The 24299-nt window shown below is 31.5% G+C and overlaps 1 protein-coding gene across 4 annotated transcripts in view; it reads right to left on the bottom strand.

Moving 5' to 3' along the window:
- The window catches only part of LOC116339307 (nuclear hormone receptor FTZ-F1-like), a 58489-nt gene that overhangs the window by 2837 nt on the left and 31353 nt on the right, over nt 1-24299 (bottom strand). For 2 of the 4 annotated variants that reach the window (XR_004200977.1, XR_004200978.1), the window contains 7 exons: nt 12330-12541; nt 11880-12035; nt 11537-11766; nt 10849-11092; nt 3787-4045; nt 1516-1616; nt 690-1269 (listed from right to left, as the gene is read on the bottom strand). Coding sequence is in view for 1 of the 4 variants with exons in the window: in XM_031765108.1 (XP_031620968.1) it covers nt 1123-1269; nt 1516-1616; nt 3787-4045; nt 10849-11092; nt 11537-11766; nt 11880-12035; nt 12330-12541 (1349 nt within the window). In the remaining 3 variants the exon portion in view is untranslated. Of the gene's footprint in view, nt 1-297; nt 1270-1515; nt 1617-3786; nt 4046-10848; nt 11093-11536; nt 11767-11879; nt 12036-12329; nt 12542-24299 lie in introns of those variants that run through there. The other 2 variants (XR_004200979.1, XM_031765108.1) reach the window with 2 other exon arrangements.

The raw sequence follows: 24299 nt of genomic DNA, 5'->3' as shown, positions 1-24299 counted from the left end.
GTATCTAGATAATTTCATTATCTTTTCATATAAATAATTTTATAAGCAGATAAGATATATTTTCCAAAATTTGTTGAATTTTTTCGTAAAAATCTCAAAATATCTTAAAAAGATTTAAAGATACCACCAAGATATCGAAAGAAAACTTAGTTATCTAGATAAGATGAGATATATTCGTCAAAGATAAGATAAGATATAAGATATCATCTTATCTGGCATCTTATCTGGTATCTCATCTTATCTAATATCTTTACACAACACTGTTGCTGACGTACTTTTTTCTATAACGCATTTGAAGACATTTATCTAGTAATGCTAATTTATTCTGGGCGGTTCAATTTACATGTTTGTTACATGAATGGGTCATTTCAAAAATGGATTCATTATATAAAATATATTGGAATGCAGCATTGTTTATAATTTCATAAAAACAATGAAATTAATCAATGAACAATTAATTGAAAAAAAATTCCAATTTCGATGTTACGTTTTTGTGAAAAAAATTTGTTCAGCTTACAGTCATATATAGTTCGTAAATCATATTTATTTTCAATTTTATTATGCCCATTCCATTCTTATGAATTAATTCTCAAAACATTACTCCCTCTGTGTGCTTTATCTAATATGAGACGATTTCTGGCACTTAATTGAATTGATGAACATTTTCAATTATTGTAAGCAATACTCACCACATATCAAGAACACTGATATAAAAACAGTGCTGGTTACCATTTTCCATTTCAAAAATATACGAATAATATTTTAAAACAAATTTCTCCGTTCTTCTTTAGATTTCTTAACGGTGCTTAGCTTAGTATTTATCTTTGTATAATTTTCTTCATTTGTTGCTTTTAATATGTATTGTTGTCAGATGCTGCTAAAAAGACATCGTCGGCTTTTTTGAATGCAGTTGATGATTTGTTTTAGCCACTTTTTGCTGGAAAAAAGCACATACAGAGAGAAGAAACGCAGAATTCATAGATGTTAACGTTGGTCGCTGAAGCAAATTCCAGCGATTGTGTTTGTATGTATGTGTATTTGAGTGTTTCTCTTAATGCACTTAAATAAAAAGTGCCCCATTGCGTTTATATGTAGATTATTTGTTTGTGCTCGTGCTCAAATTTATTTTCGCTTGGCGTGCAACATTTCCATAAGGAGGGTCTGCGTAGGAGCACTTCCAGCGCAGTGTTTTAAATATAGATGATCTTCACCACGCGCAGCCATAGAATGAATTTCCGGAATAATACTTATCAGTTTTGCGAATTTTTCCTGTGCAAAATAATTTCCATTAACATGAAATTTAAGAGAAAAAAAAAAGAAATAATAATAATAATAATAAAATATTCGACAAATAAGATGGCAACATTGCGATACATTTTTAATACAGTACTGAAATATTAAGTTAAACTTTGAGAAATCAAATAATCTATTGATTCTTATTATTCTTTTTTGACTTCACCATCGAACACTATTTGTTTCTCAACGATGTTATTGTCTTAATTCATCAAAACTTACCCCAACTGATGGATAGCAAGTGAGTGTATAATCTAATAAAGCTGTTTGAACGCTTTCATACCCTTCGACTACTGTTTTGCAATTTGTAATGCCTCGCACCTCTGCAAAATCAAATGAATGATTTTAATAAATTTAAAAATAATTATCAACTCTATCTTATGTTCGTTAACGTAATTTTTTTTCTCTAAGGAATTATCATTTTTCATTATAGATTAATTCCGAAGAAGAATTAATTTTTATCAGTTACCAATATTATGAGATATGTATACTAGGGTGTTTCCCATATCTCTAAATGAGAACACAGAATTCTATATTATTTAATGGCATTTATATAATGAAGCGATTGATAGTGGCCCTTCCCGAAGCGAAAAAGAAATATGAAACGCATGAAAATGTAACATATCTGAAAAAGCTTTGATAACTTATTGTTGCGATTCCTTTGAATTCGATAAATAAACAAAAGAAAATATTTATGTTAAACGCATTTTCAGAATCGAACAACACAACTCTGTGTAAGCAATTTTTAGCCAGTGAAGTCTGTATATGATTTGAATAAATATTAACACACAAGCAGTCCATACAACACATACAGATTTGAGTATGTCCATCGCGACAGGCTAACAGTCATGCCGTTTCGTTTGCTCGTTAGTGTTTACACATACACAAACTGTGAGTCCGTTCATTAATTCAGCACATACAACTTCCTTAATCAAACGGTTTATAAACAAAAAATTTGTGGGTGTAACAGTATAGGAATATTTCTTACATCGGAATACAGTGTGAGTTGTGTGTTAGTCTAATGATCTGTCACATTTTGAACGTGGTGAAACTTGTAAGAATCATTGATTTTTTTTTATTGAATTTGCATTCCTTGCATAATTTCTATGCATTCGATTGTTAAAGTGCTAAAACATATAATTTGAATGTGTCGGCGTATTTTGTATTTGTTTTATGCTTTCGAAGGAGTTAATTTCTTTCTGTTGATATTTTTTATGAATACAACAGATTCAACATTCGGATCATTGTCAATCGATAACTTGCAATTCGATTTTGTTTTGTTTTGATATCAACAAAACGTTCTCAAGTTGAAACTGTAAATATTTCGATACAACTTTAGACTGTGTTAGTGTGATGTGCATTCGAGAGAGTTCTTTTTAGATTTTGAATATCACTTCAGTCGTGATCATCAATCAGGTAAGATCAAGTGTTAATTCTATCTCCGTTTTATGTGCTTTCTATTGATTCAATTCATTTACAAATTACACAGTGCAAAATACATATTTGTGATTTTATCAGTGTTTTTATAGTAAATTGTGCGTGTTTTTTTTCTATTTCGTTGTTCAACATGTCGACAACTGGTGGAACATCAGCTGAACAGGCGAAAAAGAAACGATATAAATATCAAACAAAAAAGCAACAAAAGGAGGAGGCCGAGGACGAAAAATTCAATGACAATGACTTATTGGCGATAAAAATGCGCCTCACAACAATTGTTCGGCCGGAGTACCATGATGTTGTCATACCATGCGCTGCTTTTATGCAGTTTTACAAAAGAACAAAGAAAACGAGGACATGGAACCACACTTTCGTCATTTTGTTGAGCAAGGACTGAGCCGAGACAATCAATTTGCCTGACCAAACAACAAATATTTTGACAAAATCATGAAAACATTATACCAAAGTTATACGCGCCAATTGAAAACAAATCAAACGACACATGCGAAATTATTTGCAAATGAGAGCTTGGCAGTTTAATTCAGTGTCAACCGGTTTGAAGTTCGATAAAAAGGATGTTGACAATGTAATTGATTGGGCGATTCGACGCTATGATGCCATTCGAGACACACATCAGAATGCACCTCTAAAACGATACAAAAGAAAGTTGCTGCTTGACATGGTTCGTGCAATTGTGGAAGAAGTTGGTGGACTAGCGAATTATGACAACATCAAGCAGCAAGCAATTCAAAATAATCAGCAGCCTCAAGCATAACCAATCACCATTTTAACTCGAAAATTAATTAAAAATTAATATTGTAATTTTTTTACACTAACTGAGACTGACTGTTGTGTCTCAGCATTTCGAGGAAGTACTACCAAGGCTCTGTTTTTCTGTGAGTATTTTTCACTATTCGACTTCGCTTTGGGAAGTGCTAATATCAATCGCTTCGTTGTATAAATGCCATTAACTACCATAGAATTTTGCCTACTTTGAATTAATAAATACCATTTTTCTATTTATAGATATGGGAAACACCCTAATCGTATACGTACCTGGATTTAACAACAATAAAAATTTCATGCATATATAGTCGCCAACGTCGAATTTCAGCTCTTGCAATTTATTTTGAATTTCATTGAAATGATCAGCCAACTGCGGGACACCCAATAATCCCAAACCGAGCAAATCAAACTTTTGACCATTATGCAGTGGTGTCTCGTCGGCCAAATTATTGTGCAATCGATGATGTAAGTGATCCAAGACAAGCATATCGGACCATGAATTTTGCAGCAATTTCATTTGATCATCAACCTAAAGTAGCAAAGCAAGCATAATGATTAAATTTTCTGACTCAACGACACATATGTATAATATTATTATTATTCGGCCGATTTCGAAGGATTTTATATTCGTAACTTTATTCATGATTTTCTTTCTCTTTCTTTCTTTTCTCTCTCCCTCTCTCTATCTATCTGTCGTTTGCGTGTACAAAAGCCACATGAATTACACTCAATTAAATTTTGCCTGAATGCAATGAAAATCCCACTAAACGATGTCTGTCTGCGTCACATATACACAAAAGGTATAGAATAAAAATCAGAATAGAGCAGTACAACGAAAACTCTTACTTTTTGCGAAAACTTGGCTTAGATGTTGTCAGCATATACAAAGCAAAGCCACTTGAGAATAATCATCAAAAGAAAGAAAGAAAAAAAGAAAAATTCAATACAAAAACACAACGGCCCACCACATATACGTTAATGTAGCCAGCAAATAAGTATTAACGTAACCGTAATAAACTTATAAATATAAAATCATGTCATGGTCACATCATTATGTGTGTGCCATTTTGCATTTTCTCTCTCTTTCTCTTTTTCGCCTTTTTCTATCTATATTGCTATCGTTTGCTCTTCCCTACTTCTCTTCTTCCAATTATTTTGGTTGTGTTGTTGTTTTTTTTTGCTGCTGTTACTTTATTGCTTTGTTTCATATATAGTTCGATTTATTCTTGAATTTTCATTTTTTACGTTTTCATTGAGGCTCCAAATTTTCCTCAAATGCAATCGATGCATTATGATAGAATTACTGACAGAGCTTTTCTAGGTCACCAATATTATTTTTAAAAAATGCATATATTGCGTTAAATTTTAAACTTCCCAATAAATCGCTGAACTAATTTCAGCTGATTTTAGTCAAATTTAGTCATTTTTTGATGCTTTTAGCTAAATTTAATCAATTGGAATTTGTTCCAATTTCACATAACTTTAGTCAAATCCAGACGTTTTTAATCAAAGTTAATTAATTGAATTTTGAATCAAATTTAGCCAATTGATTATAAGCCGTCGGTCAAGTTTTTTTGAACACAGGATAGATTTGATTCTCTCTCGCAACGTCAATCGAGGATTTTTAACATTATGTAGAAATGCATTTTCTTTTGCAATCATTTTCTTTTGTGTTGACACACAATTTACAAGAAAACCTTTTATGGATTGAAAAATCTGTAGGAACAACATATTTTCATTAAACAAAATTGAATAAATCGTAGCCTCACCATTCGTAGACCCAAATATAAAATAGTATGCAAAGTATGAGTTCAATATGTATGCAAAGGGCAAGACATTCAAATTCAAATGTGAACAGTTTTGCAATAGACATTGCATTCAAATGGAATGAATGACGATGAACCCGACATTTTCGTCTTGTTCATTGGAAAGTTATATTCGAACATCATCAGTAAACTAAATCCATAGTTCATTAACTCGTTTCAAATGTATTAAGTGATGTAATTGGATTTCTCTCTCTCTCTCTCTCTCTCTCTCTCTCTCTTTTTCTGTGTGTGTGTGAATGTGAAAAATGGGAAGGAAAAAAGTATATCGCAAAATCAATGTCTTGCAACATTTATCGTAAATTTTACTTCGTTTTACTTTTCTTTATTTACACAATTAAAGCACAGGTTTCTCTTTTGTTTACTTGAATAAAAATCACATGTGCTATTGCTCATAATATTGTGAATTATATGAAATATTGGCATTAAATTCATTGATGTTCTTGATTTTTTATTCGCTCGATTCATTCGAATATGTTTCCTGTGACTTGATATCTCTTTTGAAATGTGGAAGTTTCCATAAGAATAAAATTTAACTGCTATATCGATTTAACCTAGGGGCTTAATTCAAAATTTTCAACGACTGAATTCTATAATAATATCTAAATTAACTGAATTTTTCTGCAAACGAATGAATTCCGGTGAATTCTACGGCGATTTCACTCAAATATGTGAGATAGTGGTGAATAGTTTCTGCTGGCAATTACTGCAATATTTATATTTTGTGTAACAAAATTGTAAATGTATTTTATATTTGTTTAATAAAAATTAATTTCATTTTCAATTTTGAGCGATTTTCTATCGAAAACAATCGGAAATATTGAAAAAATAATAAATAAAAAAATATTGCGGTTATCATAACCTCACTTTATTAATTTGACACATTTCGTTCTATTCACACGAATTCACCGAACTCATCAATAACCACTCGATTCAAAAGTGTGAATTTACGTGAATTCCTGTGAATTTTTTTGCCGTATTAAGCCCCTAGGATTTAACAATATTTTGTAATCCATCGACATTTGCATGTGAAATTATTGTCGAGCGAATCAACCACACACAGCATGCTGGTCAAGCAAAAATAAATAAAAAAACATGTTTCGGAACGTTTCGCGTCTGATTGATTCTTAGGCACATTGACGAATGTGTAGTTTAACGTATTGTATACATATGTATCGGACGCAAGCTATCCGCGCCGCATACTATTTGTGTATGAATACACCATTTCGACGGCCGACTGTCTTACACAAGCATCATAAACACACACATTCGAATACCGAATACCAAGCTTTGCGCACCGCAGCTGCTCGGTTATTTAGTATATGTATAGAAAACGTTTTCATTTCACTTTCAACATAAAAATGATGCCAAGGTCGATTGATTTAGTATATGTTTTGTGTGTGTTTTTTCATCATTTTTTCATGTTCGATGTTGAATTGTGCGTGCGGTACTTTCAAGTATTAGTGCAATGCCGCAAATATTTATTTAATTCATTTCGTTTCGCTTTCGTCGCTTTTTTCAATCGTTTTCTCTGTTATATTTGTTTTCTCCCCTTACTTGCAGTCAAAGTACCTTGGATGTGAGATTGTATTTGTGTCTTAATATCTAGCGATTATTCATCGTCTTCAATCTGTTGTTTTTTTTTTCGTTTTGGATATTACGTTTAGTGAACAACCACTATATCATTAATAATAATGTAATTCGACCGTTTTCCTTTCGTTTTGCGTTTCCATTTCGATCTCTGAACAATCCATTGTTATGAAGTTGTATTCGCTGTTATTACTTCATAATACAATACAAGTGAATTTTGCGTGAGATTTTCAATCAGCGCCAAAATTTGAATTGATCGTATTGATATGTCCAAGAAATTTGTGATCGAAATAAGATTTCAATTGGCCAAAGTTAAGAAAATTGCACCGATAACGATTTGCAAGTCAACTTGAAATATTTGCAAACAATTTTTTCAAAAATAATAATATCTTATACGTACTGCATCTTAAAAAAAATTGTCTATCTCGACAGACGCCTTTGCAATCACATTTATCAAAAAAATAAGTAATTGTAATAAAAGTGGCAACAAGAAATTAAACAGCATACATCGGAGAAAAATCAACAAACTAAGTACAGCGTTCGTCTATAATTAGCTGAAAAATTAGAGGGAAATAATGAATAAAAAGGCATTATATCACGGTAGGCCTTATAAACAAATGTACAGAGCAGCATACATGCGAACCAAAAGTAGGTTAATGTAAACAAATGTGTGATTTTGTTATTGCTGCTGTTAGCTGCCATCATCGACGTTGTCGTCATCATCGTAACACAAAACACTTCATCATTGATTCGGTTATATTTTAATGTGTTCTTTTGTGTTATATTGTGTTGTTTTTGGTGCACCGCACGGATTGTCGGCCGCGCACGTTTCATGTTCGCCACTCATTTGATAGTATTTGTACCATTTCTGTTGTTTGGCGTTGCTTTTTGCTTACCTTAAAATAAGGTCAGGAATAGCCTTGAGGGATAATGAAACGAATCGAAAAATAATTATCCTCAGCTAATTAACAAAAAAAAAATACTTTCATAATAATTCATTCGCTGATTAAATCAGAATGTGTGAATGTTATCGTAGAAAAAAATTAATAAAAGAATTCTAATCCAATTTTAATAGCTGACATCGTTTCTTAAATGATGAAATTCTCGCTCTCTTAGTTTATATAACATACATGAAAACTGGTTTTCAATGAAAGTGATATTAGTTCTCTAGCTCGAAATAATTCGAAAGAGAAAGTCTGGCATTTTCTCAAGCATTCATCAACATGCTTAATAAAAAAAGCTTCTTGAGCAATCTGCTTTAATTTATTTAATTTTTTTTGTCTCCTCTTTTCATTTCGAGTTTTGCTGGCGTTTTGGCCATCCTTTTACGTTAGCGCGTAGCTATTGAAATTTGTATAATGTTCGCTATATTCCTCTTTTTGATGTAATTGTTGCCATCATATTAGACCATGTTTTCATCGTCAAAGTCGTCGTTGTGTCCCACTTGTATTGCCGTCAAAGTGCTTTAGTATGTTGCTGTTGACCTACATAACTATTTAAGCTGAACGCCACAATTATTTCAATATAGTATTTTTTTTCTTCATTGTGCTATGTTCAGCGCTAAGATATGAAAAATGTACAGCATTTTCAGTTGAGCATTTGGCTGTTGGCCATTAAATACTGAAAGCACTGGTTTTGTTTTGAGCTTTTTCAGATCACACGATTTGGTTTTTTTTTTTTTTGAGCTTACGTGTTAGTATAAAATTTAATACACCAACAGTGATAACTCATCAATACTTTTATAATTCACTTCAATTGAATGTTGTTGTGTGCTGAGTGTGCATGTTGACAATCATTCTCTTCCCCTTTATGCATTTATACATACGTATGCATATAGCGCTTCAATTCGTTCGAAAAATTGGTTCTTATCGAAGCCTGATCATGCCCGCAGCTAAAAACGCCTCTAATGCGTATTCCGAGTACTAATTGACGTTTGTGACAATATGGCCGTCACGGTTTGGCAAAATCATAATGAATCGATTAAACTGCGTTAAACTGTTAAAATAAAACAGTAGAAATAAATAGATTTTAATTTTTTACATTTTTGAAAATAAAAAATCTTTTGTTTTTTAATTTTGTGAGATTTTCTGTCCACAATATTCAAAAATATTAAATTAATAAAAATGAATTGGTTGACATAACCTCACTTTTGTGTCACAATCGTGATAAACCGATTAAATAATTATTGAAACAGTAGAAATAAAAATATTTTAATTTTTTTTATTTTTAAAAATAAAAATTGTTTGTTATGTTTTGTAGTTTCCGGTAGTTTCAATGAAGTGGTTGACATAACCTCACTTTCGTTTTAATAATTATTTGATCGGTTTATCACGATTGTGACACAAAAGTGAGGTTATGTCAACCAATTCATTTTTATTAATTTAATATTTTTGAATATTGTGGACAGAAAATCTCACAAAATTAAAAAAACAAAAGATTTTTTATTTTCAAAAATGTAAAAAATCAAAATCTATTTATTTCTACTGTTTTATTTTAACAGTTTAACGCAGTTTAATCGATTCATTATGATTTTGCCAAACCGTGACGGCCATATTGTTACAAACGTCGATTAGCACTCGGAATACACATTAGAGGTGTTTTTAGTTACAAAGGTTTATATAGGAAATCCTATACCATGATCGGGCTTCGGTTCTTATACGATTAAAAAAAAAAACAAATTGCGCTTTTTTCTCTACATTGTGTAGACAAATTATTACACTTTAAAATTGATAAAATTCGAAAAAGTACGTGTGACTTAGTAGCGGTGAGGGAAGGGGTTTTCCCCGGAGATTTTGAAAATCTTGCAATTTGCTAGGTTTTTTTTCTTCATTAAAGTGAACAACTTTTTTTGGTCATTGAATTTCTGAAATGGGAGAAATTCTTTTTCGACTTGCTAGGGGTTTTTCGCGGTACCTTTTTTAAGCTCTTCACTTCGCTCGATTTTTTTTCGACAATTACTCCCTCTAGAAATTTTTGCTCGCACACTACTGATGTGAATATTGTTCATGTAAGAAAGAAGAAGACTGAGACCCAATTTTTTTTATTCCAATACAAAAGATTTCTTCAATATGGAAAGGAATGATGGGAAAGAAATCAAATGCACTGTAATTATTAGCATATTGATGGATACATGAATATTCTTTCAAGTAAAATACAATTGTTGTTTTTGTTTCTATTTTTTCATTTTTTTTTTTTGCATTGAATGAATTATTTCATAGATTTAACCAACTCAAGAATAGATCTGACGATATACTATATAACAATGTTCTAAGATAATTTACTAGAGATACTTGTATATAACAAACAATTTTGTCTGTACTTTGATAGTTTTGAAACAAATTTATTAAAATAAACCAATCTAACAATAATCGCGAATATACTTGAAACCTAGTATAGTATGTTGGCATTTAGATTCACTTAAAACTAACAATTTCGCTAGGGGGGAGACACAAAGAATAAATTCCGAATACACTATATAAATTACTAATCCAGCTATTCCACTAATCCAAAAACACAAATGTGAAATCGAAACTATTTTTCCTATTCCATGCACTGTTTCCGTCAAAAATGCTAATTCTGCTATTCCGCACTATTCCAATAATCCATCAATAAACGTCAAAATAAATGTCAAATGGATTTGAAGTGAAACAATTTTTGCTATTCCATGCACTGTATCGCTATTCCACGCGAATCCATTCACAGACGTTACTATTTCATTGCAATTTCTCGAATCTTTACAATAAAAGTCTAATCCTATTCCACGTGTCTACCCCCTGGCAATTTCGAATATTTATAAATTTTTTGTTACTTCAATAAAAACAAACGATTCGATCTGTGAATTCAGATATGTCTTTTCGGATGGCCATTTAAATATCCTTTAGTTATGTTACTTTTAAATAGGATTTGTGAACTGACTTACCTTGAGATCTTTGAAGAATACCGTGTTGCGGGCCCAATCAACTTGCGAAAACAGATTCTGATCCAATACTTTGCACATCAATTCAAAGAGATCAACTTCACATTGATTGTATGACTGACTTTGAAGTAGCGAGAATAGTTGTGATTGCCATTCGCGGTCGTCTACCGATTGAACAAATTCACGTATCATCGGTGACACCCTGGGGAAGTTCAAACTTTTTGAATTCTTCCAGTATTGCTTTTTGCTAACGGAAGTATAATTGTTATTGGTGTTTTAAAAAAATTAATTTTGAATTTTTGTTGTAAAAAATTTGTTTGGTTTTTGTGTGAATATCAATTTTTCAATTTAAATAAACATTTTTAGCGAAATAAATTAAATAGATCGAAATTTAAGGAAAGGGAAATAGTTATAGGATAGTATAGAGTTTTAAGTCAAACAATCTGCAATTATTTCTCTCTAGACGTGCAAACACGTTTGCCTTTTTTTTTAAATGTATACAATAGTTTCGTTTAAACTATGTTTTCTAGAGTAAAAATCATCATAGTTTGCTGTGCTCATTAAAACAAATTGAAAATTAACTGTGATAAAATAATGTATGGAAAGTAAGTGATAAAAGAAAATGAATTGATTCAAACAAACAAATTTAAAAAATGAACATTTTTAATCGAAAATAAATAAGAATAAGTACCTCAGTGGTTCAACTGCGCTAATGTCAGCCGTACTGGTAGGATTTGTGCTCGTATCAAAGCTAAATGCTTTTGGGCTAAGCGAATGTGGTGAAGCTGTAGTTGAGTTTGCAAACCACAACTTTGAATCGGTTGTCGGATTCGATAAGCCGGTGGCATTTGCTGTAGATGTTGTTGAGCCACCGACATTGGATGCACTTCCGCCGGATAATGCACTATTTGTACCAGATAACTGTAAATAAAGAATTTCATTTAGTGACAGTAATCGATTGAATGAACATTGATTCTTTTTTTTTGTTTTCAACTACAATTGTACGAGAAATCAATCTGATAAAAATGGCTTACAGAAATATTGATGGTTTCGTGAGCGTTTCCATTACCAGCATTTGTATTATTGTTTCCAGATGCAGTTGTTGTATTTCCACTTGTTACGCTCACTTGTCCTAATGCAATCGCAATTGGGCTAGGTGATGAATCCGGCGATGATGTCAGTGATGAAATCTATACAAAAAAACCAATAATTATAACACATTTTTCATGATCTGATAAATCTCCGCATGGCACGTATTATACGACAGTTAAATGCCTCAGAAAAAAACACAGTACTGAATGAATATGTAAATTCCAACGGAAATCGATCAACTTTCGTTGGCTAATTTAGTATAATTTTAGAAAAATTTTGTCAAGATATTTTGACATGGGTATTTTTTTGAAAGACAATATTTTTTTATTTGGAGTAGCATACAAATCTCACACTTTAGCATACAGCTATTTTTTTTATTTTTTACAGCGTACCTGTGGAATCTGAATTTCTTGTTTGATATTCATATTTGAATACGGCTGTTGATAACCAGTCGGTGATAATTGTGATGTATTTCCTTCAGCTGCACGTAAGGCTTGTACCGCCAATTGTCTTTGACGCATTATTTGCAGTTTTCTTGCTCGATCACGTTTGTACATTGGTCCAAATTTATTTCTGCCACCTCGCATACGGTCCGCACGGACAGCTAGAAATAAGAGAAGACAGACAGATTTTTATCATCTCAGTAATCATTTTCTATAAACATTTTGAAGGTCAAATACGGCGAGTATATGGTATTCGGTAATAAGTTATTATATATATTCATTTGGAAATTAATTAAAAATTAAATTATTACTGTTGAGTCAGCACGGAATTTTGAGCGATATCTTGACGTGCAAGCCAAATATCGAAGAAAAATATTTTTGGTTGGTACCATATTATATCATAAATGAAACCATTTACAAATACAAGAAGCATAAACCAAATTCAATTGCTGTATTTGAGCCGATTTCACTTTTTGTTAAAACGAAAACATAAACAATTACAATGTAAGTAGACAAGTTGTGAATTTGGCCAATCAAGATTGGAACAGAGGGATAGAATAAACAATTTTACATCAAAGAGCGTATAAATAATTTGAATATAAAAAAAGTAAAGAAAGACACCTAAAATTACACACCAACAAAAATATAAGCTTTTGAGCGGTAGTGATTCAGTCGTAACATTTGTCGCGATTTGTTAAAATGAGCGCACTATATGGTAATGAATTATCATTGTTCAGCGTCACACCGGTGCGTAGTTTTTTGAAATTGCAAATAAAAAATTATTTTCGATTCACCATATTCAATCTGAAGTAATTGCTAGAGTAATTGAAATAGTAAATTTATGTATTTAATTTCAATTGTTGAGTTAGCAGTGCTCTTTTATGAATGAGGCGAGTCGCATATTAAAAATAGTTTCGTATAATAAATAATAAGAAAAAGAGACCAGATTATATAATAATTCTGTCGAGAAATCTCTTTTTTAAATGTATTGAATGTTGTGCGCGTCGCATAAAAGACATATACATTGAGAGAAGGCCGCAAAAGATTGCGAAAGAGCAAAAAAAAAAAAAAAATACGCACCACTAAAATCGAAATGGGGTCATGTGTCTTGATGATTTTGTTATTGTTGTTGTTGTTATTATTTTTCAGTTTTTTCATTTGCTTTAATTTATCTTATTAGCAGATATTTTCCATCTCTTTCCTTTCAACATTTGTAGCAACTAATTTTTAAATTGAAAAGTTGCAACATCAATCCTGTAGCAATGCGTCACCTCCTTTAAATACATTCAGTTCACTTGCACGCACATTGTCCAATGATAAACGTTTTAATTCTTTTTTTGCAAAGTTGCAAAGGCAAATAATAAAATTGTGTGTGTTTTTGATGCCAGTTTTTGACACTTTATATTTGAGGATGACATTTAGTTTCATAATAATTTTATATTACTCTCATTTTGTGAGAATGCATTAGCATGGTTTCAAATGAGCCTTTCTTCATCGATTTTCTCTAACCATATAAAATGTTGGCAATCAATTTGTTGGAGCACCAAAAAATTATATTTTGTTTAATCGGTTTTTATTTACACTACTAGTATTCGATTATTTGCTAACATTCGGTAGTACATATTCTTCCGATGTCAATTTTCGCTGTCAGTTTTGACTTTTCTGCATGTGAATATACTTGCTTTTTTATATTTCGTTTCATCTGAATTACGTCGTCACTGTATATTTGTTTCAGACGGCTTTTTCTCAATGAACATTATTCACAAACTCATATTGTCACACAGACAGAGACATATGTGTGCATGTACTACTAAGTAGGTCAGCTTAAAAGTTTGATTCGTTTTCTACACAGATCGCTTCGCATACGGATACATGCCTATATGAACGGCTCCATGTATACGAATTCAACTTTTTTTTTTCGTTACTACAATCGGCATTCGTAATTTATGAATAAACCAAAAACTAAGCATTTAGTTGAAACTGCCTATTGGTTGCCTATGTTAGTGTTTTGAGTTCTTAAATTGACGACGTTAAATTACAATAACAGATTTTAGTAATTTCCGTAACGGAACGTATTTTTCAACGAAATTTTTGCAAGTACGGCATGCTCTTTCAACAACACATTTTTTTTTTTCATATATATACAGGGTGATATAAAATTCCGTACAGATATTTCTATCACAAATTTGTTAGTGGTGGAGTATAAAAGTCCAGCGATACCATTTTAAAATAAATATTTTTTTTTCACCTTTAGTAATCAAATGCATTGTGCTAGTTTGTATACTTTTTATTCATTCTGACAACTGATTTCACAATTCATAGCCATAGGAAATATTCTAAATCAGTTATCCAAAATATAGAAACAAAACAGTTACCACTAAATTCCTTCGTCCAGTTTATGTAAGACCCATTCACCCAATGAAAGGATCGAGTACTATCTGTCAAAATATTTCCCCCTATGCCAAGCGAAATTAATTCGATATACGGCGCTGATGTAAATGTCACTCTGTCATTTCACAATAATACATTTTTTGGCTTGACAATATATAAGCTCTTCATTTAAAATGCATACACATCCATAATTATTGAATCGTTGAAAAAAAAAACATGTCATAAAATATTTTTCTAACGTTTTTCATTAAAAATTTTATAAAAAAGTTAATTTGTTTATAAATACAATAATTTCAAAAAAAATCTTTCATCGATTAAATAAGAATCCAATGTAAATAGTAATAACAATGCGACACCTACCGTAAAAATGCGAAAATAAACTTAGTTGGTCTCCATTGTAGCATTTTGGTCCGCCGTGACAGCATCTTCGTTTTACTTGACCAATCACAGAGAAGCAAAACGAAGATGCTTTCATGGCGGACCAAAATGCTACAATCCCAAATAAGTTTCCTTTTGCATTTTTACGGTAGGTAGAAAAAAAAATATAAAATATTTTCATTTATAAGTTTCATCGTTGTTTCAAATTTTCTGTTCGCTATATGATACTCTTTTGTTCCACATTTGATACAAATATCAGAAAATTTGGAACAACGATGAAACTTATAAATGAAAATATTTTAAATAAAATAAAACAATAAATCAATTTTCCTCATTTGTTTTTTGTTAATTTTTCAAACGTGCATTAAATAAACGAACAACAAAAAAATAATACAATAAAATTGACTCAGGAGGACACCTAACCTCCATATGTTCCTGCTGCTGCTGAACAGCAGAGCAATGAAACCACGCAATCGCATTCGTAAAAAAACTTACATTTTTTAATTTTATGTAATTTAGTTTTATTAATAAAATAAAAACAAAAATAATGAGCCATCATTAGGTGTAAAAAATAGAAATGTTATCTAAAACGGGTCGATCTTTATGTGTTTGCATATATTGGTACCGCTTTGCAGTGGTATACGCGTATTCACGCTGACTGTCAGCAATTTTTGTATGGCGGTGTTACATTTCAATAAAGTCTCAGGAGAAGACTCACATTCATTCTCGGACAATCATATATTGTCAAGCCAAAAAATGAATTATTGTGGAATGACATAGAGTGACATTTACATCAGCGCCGTATATCGGATTAATTTCGCTTAGCAAAGGGGGAAACGTCGTACTCGGTCCTTTGACAATAATAAATTTTTGCTGTTTACATCTTTTTGCATTTCGAATATATAATATGTTTGTCCGTCGCCATTTAACAACATGATGGTATCTATGATTGCGTGCCAACATTGCGTCTGAGTCAAATAAAATTGCTAAATCTTGCACTGTATGCTTGAAAATGCCCGCGACTACTATTAATAGATGTAAACAAAAACTAAGTTTTCTCCACTCACAATAACAAAAGAAAACGATCTTAGTTCATGAGTTAATCTTAATGATTTCCAAATTCTATAGATAAATCAAGTTTGAATTTCAATATGGAATGTATTCATCATTGATTGCGGCATTGATTGTGCAAATTGAAAATAACAAAATGTGATATGTTGATTACCACAATTAACAAAGTAATTTGAGAACAATCTTTAGAATACTGTCATAAGCTGATATGCAAAACTTTGGACAATTTTGAAAAAATAAATCATCGCGACATATAAGCGTCCACCTGTCACCAATATATGTGAATATTGATTTATTTACTTGGTCTCTCTCCCTTTTTCCCTGTCTGTCTCTATCTTTCAAAGATTTGTTACATTTTTACAGAAAACACTTAAGAGTGGTTAATTCCAAGCACCCACACGTTTAAGAGTTTTGTAATGGTATTTTCAAAATAGTCAAAAGTGATTACAAAATAAAATCACATATTATGATCGCAGAACCTGTGTGCTTCAGGTTGTGCATATCAAATGATTTTTTTTTTTTTTTTTTTTTCAAAAAAAATTCACGCAATTCCAAAATTAAATCACTGTTCGTGCGCGTAAGCCCAACATTTTATGTTATGTACACAATTAGCTCATTGCTATTAGGTTTTAAGGTTATGACACAAGTTTTTCGTATGTAAATATTTATTACATTTGAGACCGAAACGGCAAAAGCAAGGGAAATAAAAAGACGTCATTGTTTGTTGATAATACAATGCAAGAGTAAAAAAGTGAAAAAACAAACGCTCGCCATATCTTTTAAGAGAAAAAAAACCATTGAGTGAATGTTACATGAGGAATAGTACGCATACAATGGCTTTTGAGTTGGCAATTGCAAAATCATTAATTTGGTGCGTAGTTTAATTGGACGTTAAAGCATGAAAAGACCACAAAGAGCATCGTTGATATTTGGGGGGATTGTGTATTGAAATCGACGAACCATGTACATACTCTCACAGACATTTGGCATACTTGCTTCTTCATCCCATTTACCCGAAACAACGTCAAATTTCATATTCCATGTGTTTGCACTTTGTAAAGATAAAATCAGAGTTATGTCGATAACACATTTTCTTGCAGTATGATCGCAATCATATAAAATATAACACTCTATTTTATTATTCTAATGAATAAATGTATGCATATCATAAAAAGAGGTTCCCCACAGACGGCATTATATCAGAACTTATACCGGGACGAAGTACTAAACCACTAGATGGCGCTGTCCTTCTAATTAAATGTATATAGTATGTATTTAGTATAAGTTTGTGGTTCTAAAATGTAAATGATCTTCCACGGTCTTATATAGACGGTAAAAAATTAGAAAGCATCCGATATAAACACTTGAACATTTTGTATATTATTTGACACTTGAAATTATGTGAATTGGTTTTTATTGGTGCTTCTATCTGCTTATTTGTTCTTCGGTAATGTAATCGGAACAAAAAACAAATTAAATTTGGCAATCGTATAGTGTAAATACACCTATTGCGTATAGCTGCCGCTTACCATTGGCAATATTATTAGTGTTATTATTTTACTATGTGCATGTACTACAATGTGTTATTCTTTCGCTTGCTCGGGCACGCTTCGAATCGTTGGCAATATAAATGTGTATACTTTTACGGTGTGCACACACAATGTCCATTGTTGCAATAAGCATAAATGCAACTCCAAATGCACAACATTTTCTCTAGCTTCTCTGTCTTTCAATTGCTTTTACATATATTCGTTTACTTTATAGTAAACAATGACATGGTGCCCGCAAATCAACGTGAATACCTTTTAAAATCAAACTTAAGCAAAAAAAAATGTGTTCGTTCTCGGTTTTGATTCAGAATTTTTATATAGAAAACGCTTGTTTTTCGAAATCGATATCCGAAACAACTTTTCACATGTGTGAAGTATCGAAGAAGGACACGAACACTAACGTCAAAGAATGGGAAAACTTCCGATTTTATAAGATTGATTCTTTTATTTTTATTACAAAAATAAAACGAATGCAGATTGACCTTCCTCGTCGTGCAGATTTGATAGGATCAGTGGCTAGCATAAACTATATAATTCGATTGTAATCATTTTTATTCTTTATTTGATGTTTACTATTTTATCGAAAATTCTTAGTGTTGAACTACCCAATCAAATCGTTTAACAACTTTAGCAAACGTGTAGATTCTTGACACAAGAGCTTTCTCTTTCTCTCACTCACTTGAACTCTATCTATCTGCATGCATATGAATTAAATTTTCTGCTTTTCTGGTGTTGGTAACTGCATACAAATTTCATGTTCAAACGGATTGGATACCGCAATGGTTGGAATAAAATACTGTGCAGAGAATGAATGTAAGAAAAAGAGAAAGAAACAAGACACTGTCAAGACTCAAAACATGGAAAATTCAACTTTGGATTCTAGTACACCAATCAATACATGTACGTGCTACAATGAATCTGGTTTGTGTTAGTGGAAGTGTATTCAGAACTATGCACCATTCATCTACGAATCAGATGAGGTATATACTGCATACAATATTAAAAAAAAAATGATAGCAACAAAACTAATGGAAAAAAATTACCGTGAATGGCAAAGCTAATAGTACAAAAACAAATCACCACCACCATAATCGGAAATGCGACGGAAAGAGAGCGTTAATCGCAATAAAAACAGACTTATTACATCCAATCCAAAGACAATTCAAAATACTTAAGCGCATAATGTAGGGTATCTTACAATAAAATTAAAAAAAAAAAAAAGCAAACTGGAATGTAATTCGGTTTGCTTGTGTAGAAAATGATGTTCCTCGAAACACTATTGCATTTTATTGATTTTTCGTGCAATTCATCATCGACAGCATCGACTTCAATTAAATCGATGAATATCGGTTCACATTTATTGTGGCGTTGCCAGAGCGATATCAAGATTTTCGGCACATAATTGTTACTAATTCGCCTGGTGAAATGGTTTCGCATTTGTCTATTTTATACAACACATTTTTCCCTCTCGATTAGAACATTTTTGAATGCAACTTGGGTCGATTACAAATCCAATAAATTGATCGATATTTTAACCTAGTTTTATGAAATTTGGTCAATATGTACATTACCAACAAAAAATGACTAACATTACCATATAATATGTATTTATAAGTTAGTCATTTTTTATTTGTTGTGATTTAAAGTGCATTTTAATACATTAAGTTGTTGATTTTGCATCACGTATTAGCAATTAAATGTGTTAGATAACATATAAATCGATTGTGATCGAGTCTGCAATGCGAGACATATTATATTTTTATTTCCGTTTGTTCACTATGGCGAGAATTGGAAACGTGAAATAAGAATTTGTTGTATAGTCGAAGCATTAGAAATGCATAGAACATAGCGGACTACGTGAGGAATTGTTCTGAATAAAAAACGAAAGTCTCTCAACAATTTTTACTTCGGCCATTTCGATGTTCCGGACATATACAATTCATGTGAGCTTAAAAGGCACAACGAATTTATATGTATGTGACATATTGAACATTTTTGCTAAAAACCACCGCAAAGCGCAAACACAATTCGATCGTTCGAATTGTATCAACAAAAACATATATAAGCGAAATAAGACTGAGACTCGTTACGATGTACGAATGGCAAAAAAAATTGAAACCTTAAAATTTTGAAAACATTTTACAGTCAAATTTTCAGTTATGTACATCAGAAGACAAAAAAACTAAAGCGAATTGGAAAATATTAAAATACAAAAACTATTATAATTTATTATAGTTAAAATTTACGTTAAATGAATTGTTCGGAAATTGTACGAGAGAAAAAAATCGTATATAACAAAATAAAAATTGCCTCACTTTGATTCTACTTGTAAATGTTTGTGCTGCTGCTGCTGTGTATATGTGTAAATATTTTAATATGGACGGTGTTCGTATGTATAAACGAGTTTATAGCATGTCAAAATAATATTTAAAAAAGAGTGAAACGAAAACGAAAACGAACGAAAAATAGTAATAATAATAATAATAATAATAATGAGCAACAGCCGCAACGACGAGAGAGACATTAAGTAGGTCAAATGTGAGCGAGACAGCAGCCAACCTATGTATACGCGTCATTCGAATCGAATATGCCGTCACATCGCAAACGACCGAAATATACTATGTGCATATAGTATACATATACGTATTATGTATGTATGACTATCAAAGCCACAACATGATTGTGTGTCTTTATGTACTCTACTAAGATTTTCACACCTTTGGCATGTTCACCGAATGCTTGTACATACATGCAAATACAAGCGAGATGTGCAAGTATTATTATTTTTAATGCGGAATATTTACAAATTGTGGAAGTGTGTCTATTTTTATCAGAGATTCGGAAGCGTATCGAATATTTTCTAGTGTATGAACAATGCACGTCGAATGAGCGAAAAAAAAATTGTGGTTTCCAAATTATGGTGCGCATAATAAAGTTTAAAACAAACAAAACAGATTAAAAATGAGTAAAGTATTTGCCCTAGTCTCCAAAATATGACGAATGATTTTATAATTCCAATTTTGTATTTGTGAATGTACACATACACTTTTGTTGATTTAACAATGAAATTGTTTATATCGCGAAAAATCTAAATGCAAATTGACGTTGCAATTGATTTAGTCCAGTATTAGCCATATGTGAATTCTGGTTATTAAAATTTTGTGAATTCATATTGACGGTGAGTATTTGAATGCTTTTCTATGCGTGAATTTTGATGCTCCAGTACCAAATAAAGATTCTACAAGAAGGCAGTACTGATAATAAATTATTGGCAATCGTTTGATTTGATTTTTACAAATGCTTGATATAATGCACATTTTCCAAATATTTACGCTTTTGCAATGACACAACCCCTGCAAATATTAATCTGTCCCATTTTGAACAATGTGTATTTTTTGACGTAACCATATGCTCAATGTGTGACAATTGTAGAGGATTTTTTTTACCTGACTCAGTGAACGTATTATGGAAGGTATTGAAATAGAAATCGAAACTGGTGTTTTGCATGAATACTATGAGTGCATGCGCTTACGGCGATCTTTTTTCATCACAACCGACTATTGTAAATGACTGTTTGTGACGAAATCCCAAAATTATCTCTGTCTGTGGGATTGAGAAATGGACAAAATGAAAGAAAGAGCAGAAAGTATTATGTCACGGTGCGTTTTATATTCGAATTGGAGAGCCAATACGAGAAATCGTAATGGGAACGCATTTCAAATGACATACATGTTTTGAGACCGCGAAAATGGTCATCATGAAAATTTGCATTTGCACATGTAAATGTTAAGGGCGTTCATGTTATAAACATTTGATGTAAGTAAATATATTGAAATTGAAATTCACGTTGATTGGAGCATAATTTTGACTAAGGTATATAAATGTCAATTGGTAGTGATCAGTAGTGATCGAATTCGTACTAAAAATTATATAAAATGAGCAAAAGTAGAATTTGGAAAAATTTCTCAAAAAAAAAAAAAAAAATATTGAAAAGATTGAAATGAAATGATTTTCAACTTCGTAAACTCGCGCGGAAATAAGTGAATTTTGTTAACATCATTTGTTTGTGAATTCAAAATGTCGAATGTTTTGACGCAGACACATTCGAAATCTTGTGTATATATTCGATTACTTAATTTATTGACTTAACATTTGTTACTGGTTTCTTTTGCCGTTTTGGTGCCATTGTTGCTCATATTTGTGTGTCACAATTTCGACAGTCAGCGATTGTGCAATAAAAGATGTATTATTATAAAATGTGATAGCCGACTCTGTTGTGTGTATTTGTGTGAGAAGGAGAGAAAGAAGGAGAGAGAAAGAGTGTGAATGTGTGAAAGAATGGCAATATTTTTGGCTGTGCGTTCCGTCATACGCTAAATGTTCAAAGTGATCTCGATTGAACGTAGTCTTGATTTCGTATGCAAATACGTGCTCATTTTTTATCATCATATTAATGAATTTGATTATTTTTTTCCCTTTCATGAGGTTTCAGAATGTTTACCATATGATATGCCCTGTGCATATGTCAAAGAAACAGAATTTGATTATAAATACCGGCAATATTACTGATTTCGGGAAAATAAGTGTCAGATGTTTGCAGGGATTACAATGTTTAATTGCGGATCAACATAAAATAAAATTAAAATAATTGAAATGAATAGCCGAATACGTAAACAAAATCCAATGAACAGATTATGTTTTGGAATGTAGATATTTTTCATCATCGTGAATATGGAGTACATTTATAGACTACAAAAGAATTTTCGTATTGAATGCAACAACAATTATTTCTTCAGACATTAAATATACTTTTTTTACCAGTATTTTTTTTTAATTCTTATGTGAACATAGATGATGATGCATTTCTTTAAATGGTACACGTGCCAAGTTTTACGTATCTTCGTTAATGTTTTTTTTTCTTTAAATCTCTGACCGGCATTCGAGTATATGAAGAAGTCTTATTTCGCTTCTCGTGTTTGACTCTTTCTCAAAGCTATTGTGTGAATTTGTCTCTTTTATTTGAAAGATTTGTTAGTGCACGCGTATTTCGATAATTGAGCGTTTTAAAATATTCCGCTGTGAGCTCCAAATACGCGGCTCGATGCGTAAATGTATATGTCTTTGAAAATAGAAAGTGTAATGTGGGAAATAAACGTGAATGTAAAAAAAATAAACGAACACATAATAAACGTGAATGTCGAGAGAAAAAAAAAACAAAGTGTAATCATTGTGTGATGATTTGAGAATATGCATGGATACAGTGTCATAATTTTCTTAGTATTTTCTATTCGTTCATTATTTGAACGACGAAAGTTTATTACAATGCAATCGAGCCGCATCTATCGATGCTTGTCGATTAGTCAAGGTCTCATGACCATTCTTTTCTGTGCATTGTTTACTATTAAATTGATCTACAGAACTTTAACTGGGTCCCATCATTTGCCATTATGTATATAATGGTAAAATTACTCCATCGAGGAAAGTTCTGTAGATGTATATGATGACACACAATGTATAAGCGCAGTGATTTAGTTTGAACATTGGAATCGACTGTTTTTGGTGAAAGTGAAAGAATAGTAACAGCTACTCATGACTTCTTTCATGTGAATTGGCTTGGATTGATGTTTTTAGATTAATACATAGAATGCATTCACTACAACCGAGGATTTTGGCTACATTTCTGATTGGGTTTATTGAGCTTGAATATTTCATTGACCTACTTCCAATTTCACTTAAACGATTTTATAATAAACCTGATACCGGCATCGTATTAAGAATTTTATGGGCGCTATTGCGAAATATTTTTAGGGCCCTTTTCCAATTCACAATTTTTCCTATTTTTGAAGACAAATTTAATTGAGTATAGAAAGTTTTTGAAATTTAGCGAGTGAAGTGAGCTCACATTTTTGTTTTATTTTGTGAATAAAACGTAGAAATTATCTAATTGAATTGATTGAAAATATACCTAATATCATAATAGATAAACTCTATACTATGCTGTGCTCTTTAACTTACAGTTTTTGAGCATGTGTGCGATTTGACTAAATCATTAAATATTTATTATCAAAATGTGTTGCTTCACGTGAATATTCGGAAATATTCAGCTGTGTTAGTAAGGAGCGCAATCAATCAAATCATGGAAATGTTGTTTTTCGCTGATTTTCTTAGTTTCAATTTGCAATAAACCCCATCTTAATTGTTATTGCCTATGTATTTTATATGATATAGAGCATGTGATCTCTCTTACTTCGAACTTTTCATTTCGATTCAATCAATTCATATTGAATGGGCGGTCATTGTTTTGTTATGTGTTTCACAAATTATTCTTTGAAATTATTTACTTTGCGTGCTATAACAATGTCCCTGGTATCTTTACATACCTACTGCGGACTTTCTGTTTGAATACATTGATTGTCGCGTAAATTGGAATTAACTTTTTACTCACGGATTATTATTTTCACATTAACTCTATTGCTTTGTAAAGAAAGGAAACGAAGAATATCAGAAGTTTCGAATATTATTAGTAATA

Source organism: Contarinia nasturtii, unplaced genomic scaffold, assembly GCF_009176525.2.
Source record: "Contarinia nasturtii isolate CC-2019 unplaced genomic scaffold, AAFC_CNas_1.1 Cnas_scaffold_493, whole genome shotgun sequence".
Lineage (NCBI taxonomy): Eukaryota > Metazoa > Arthropoda > Insecta > Diptera > Cecidomyiidae > Contarinia > Contarinia nasturtii.
Note: the sequence above shows the minus strand (reverse complement) of the source record. Positions and strands in the feature narration are given on the sequence as shown.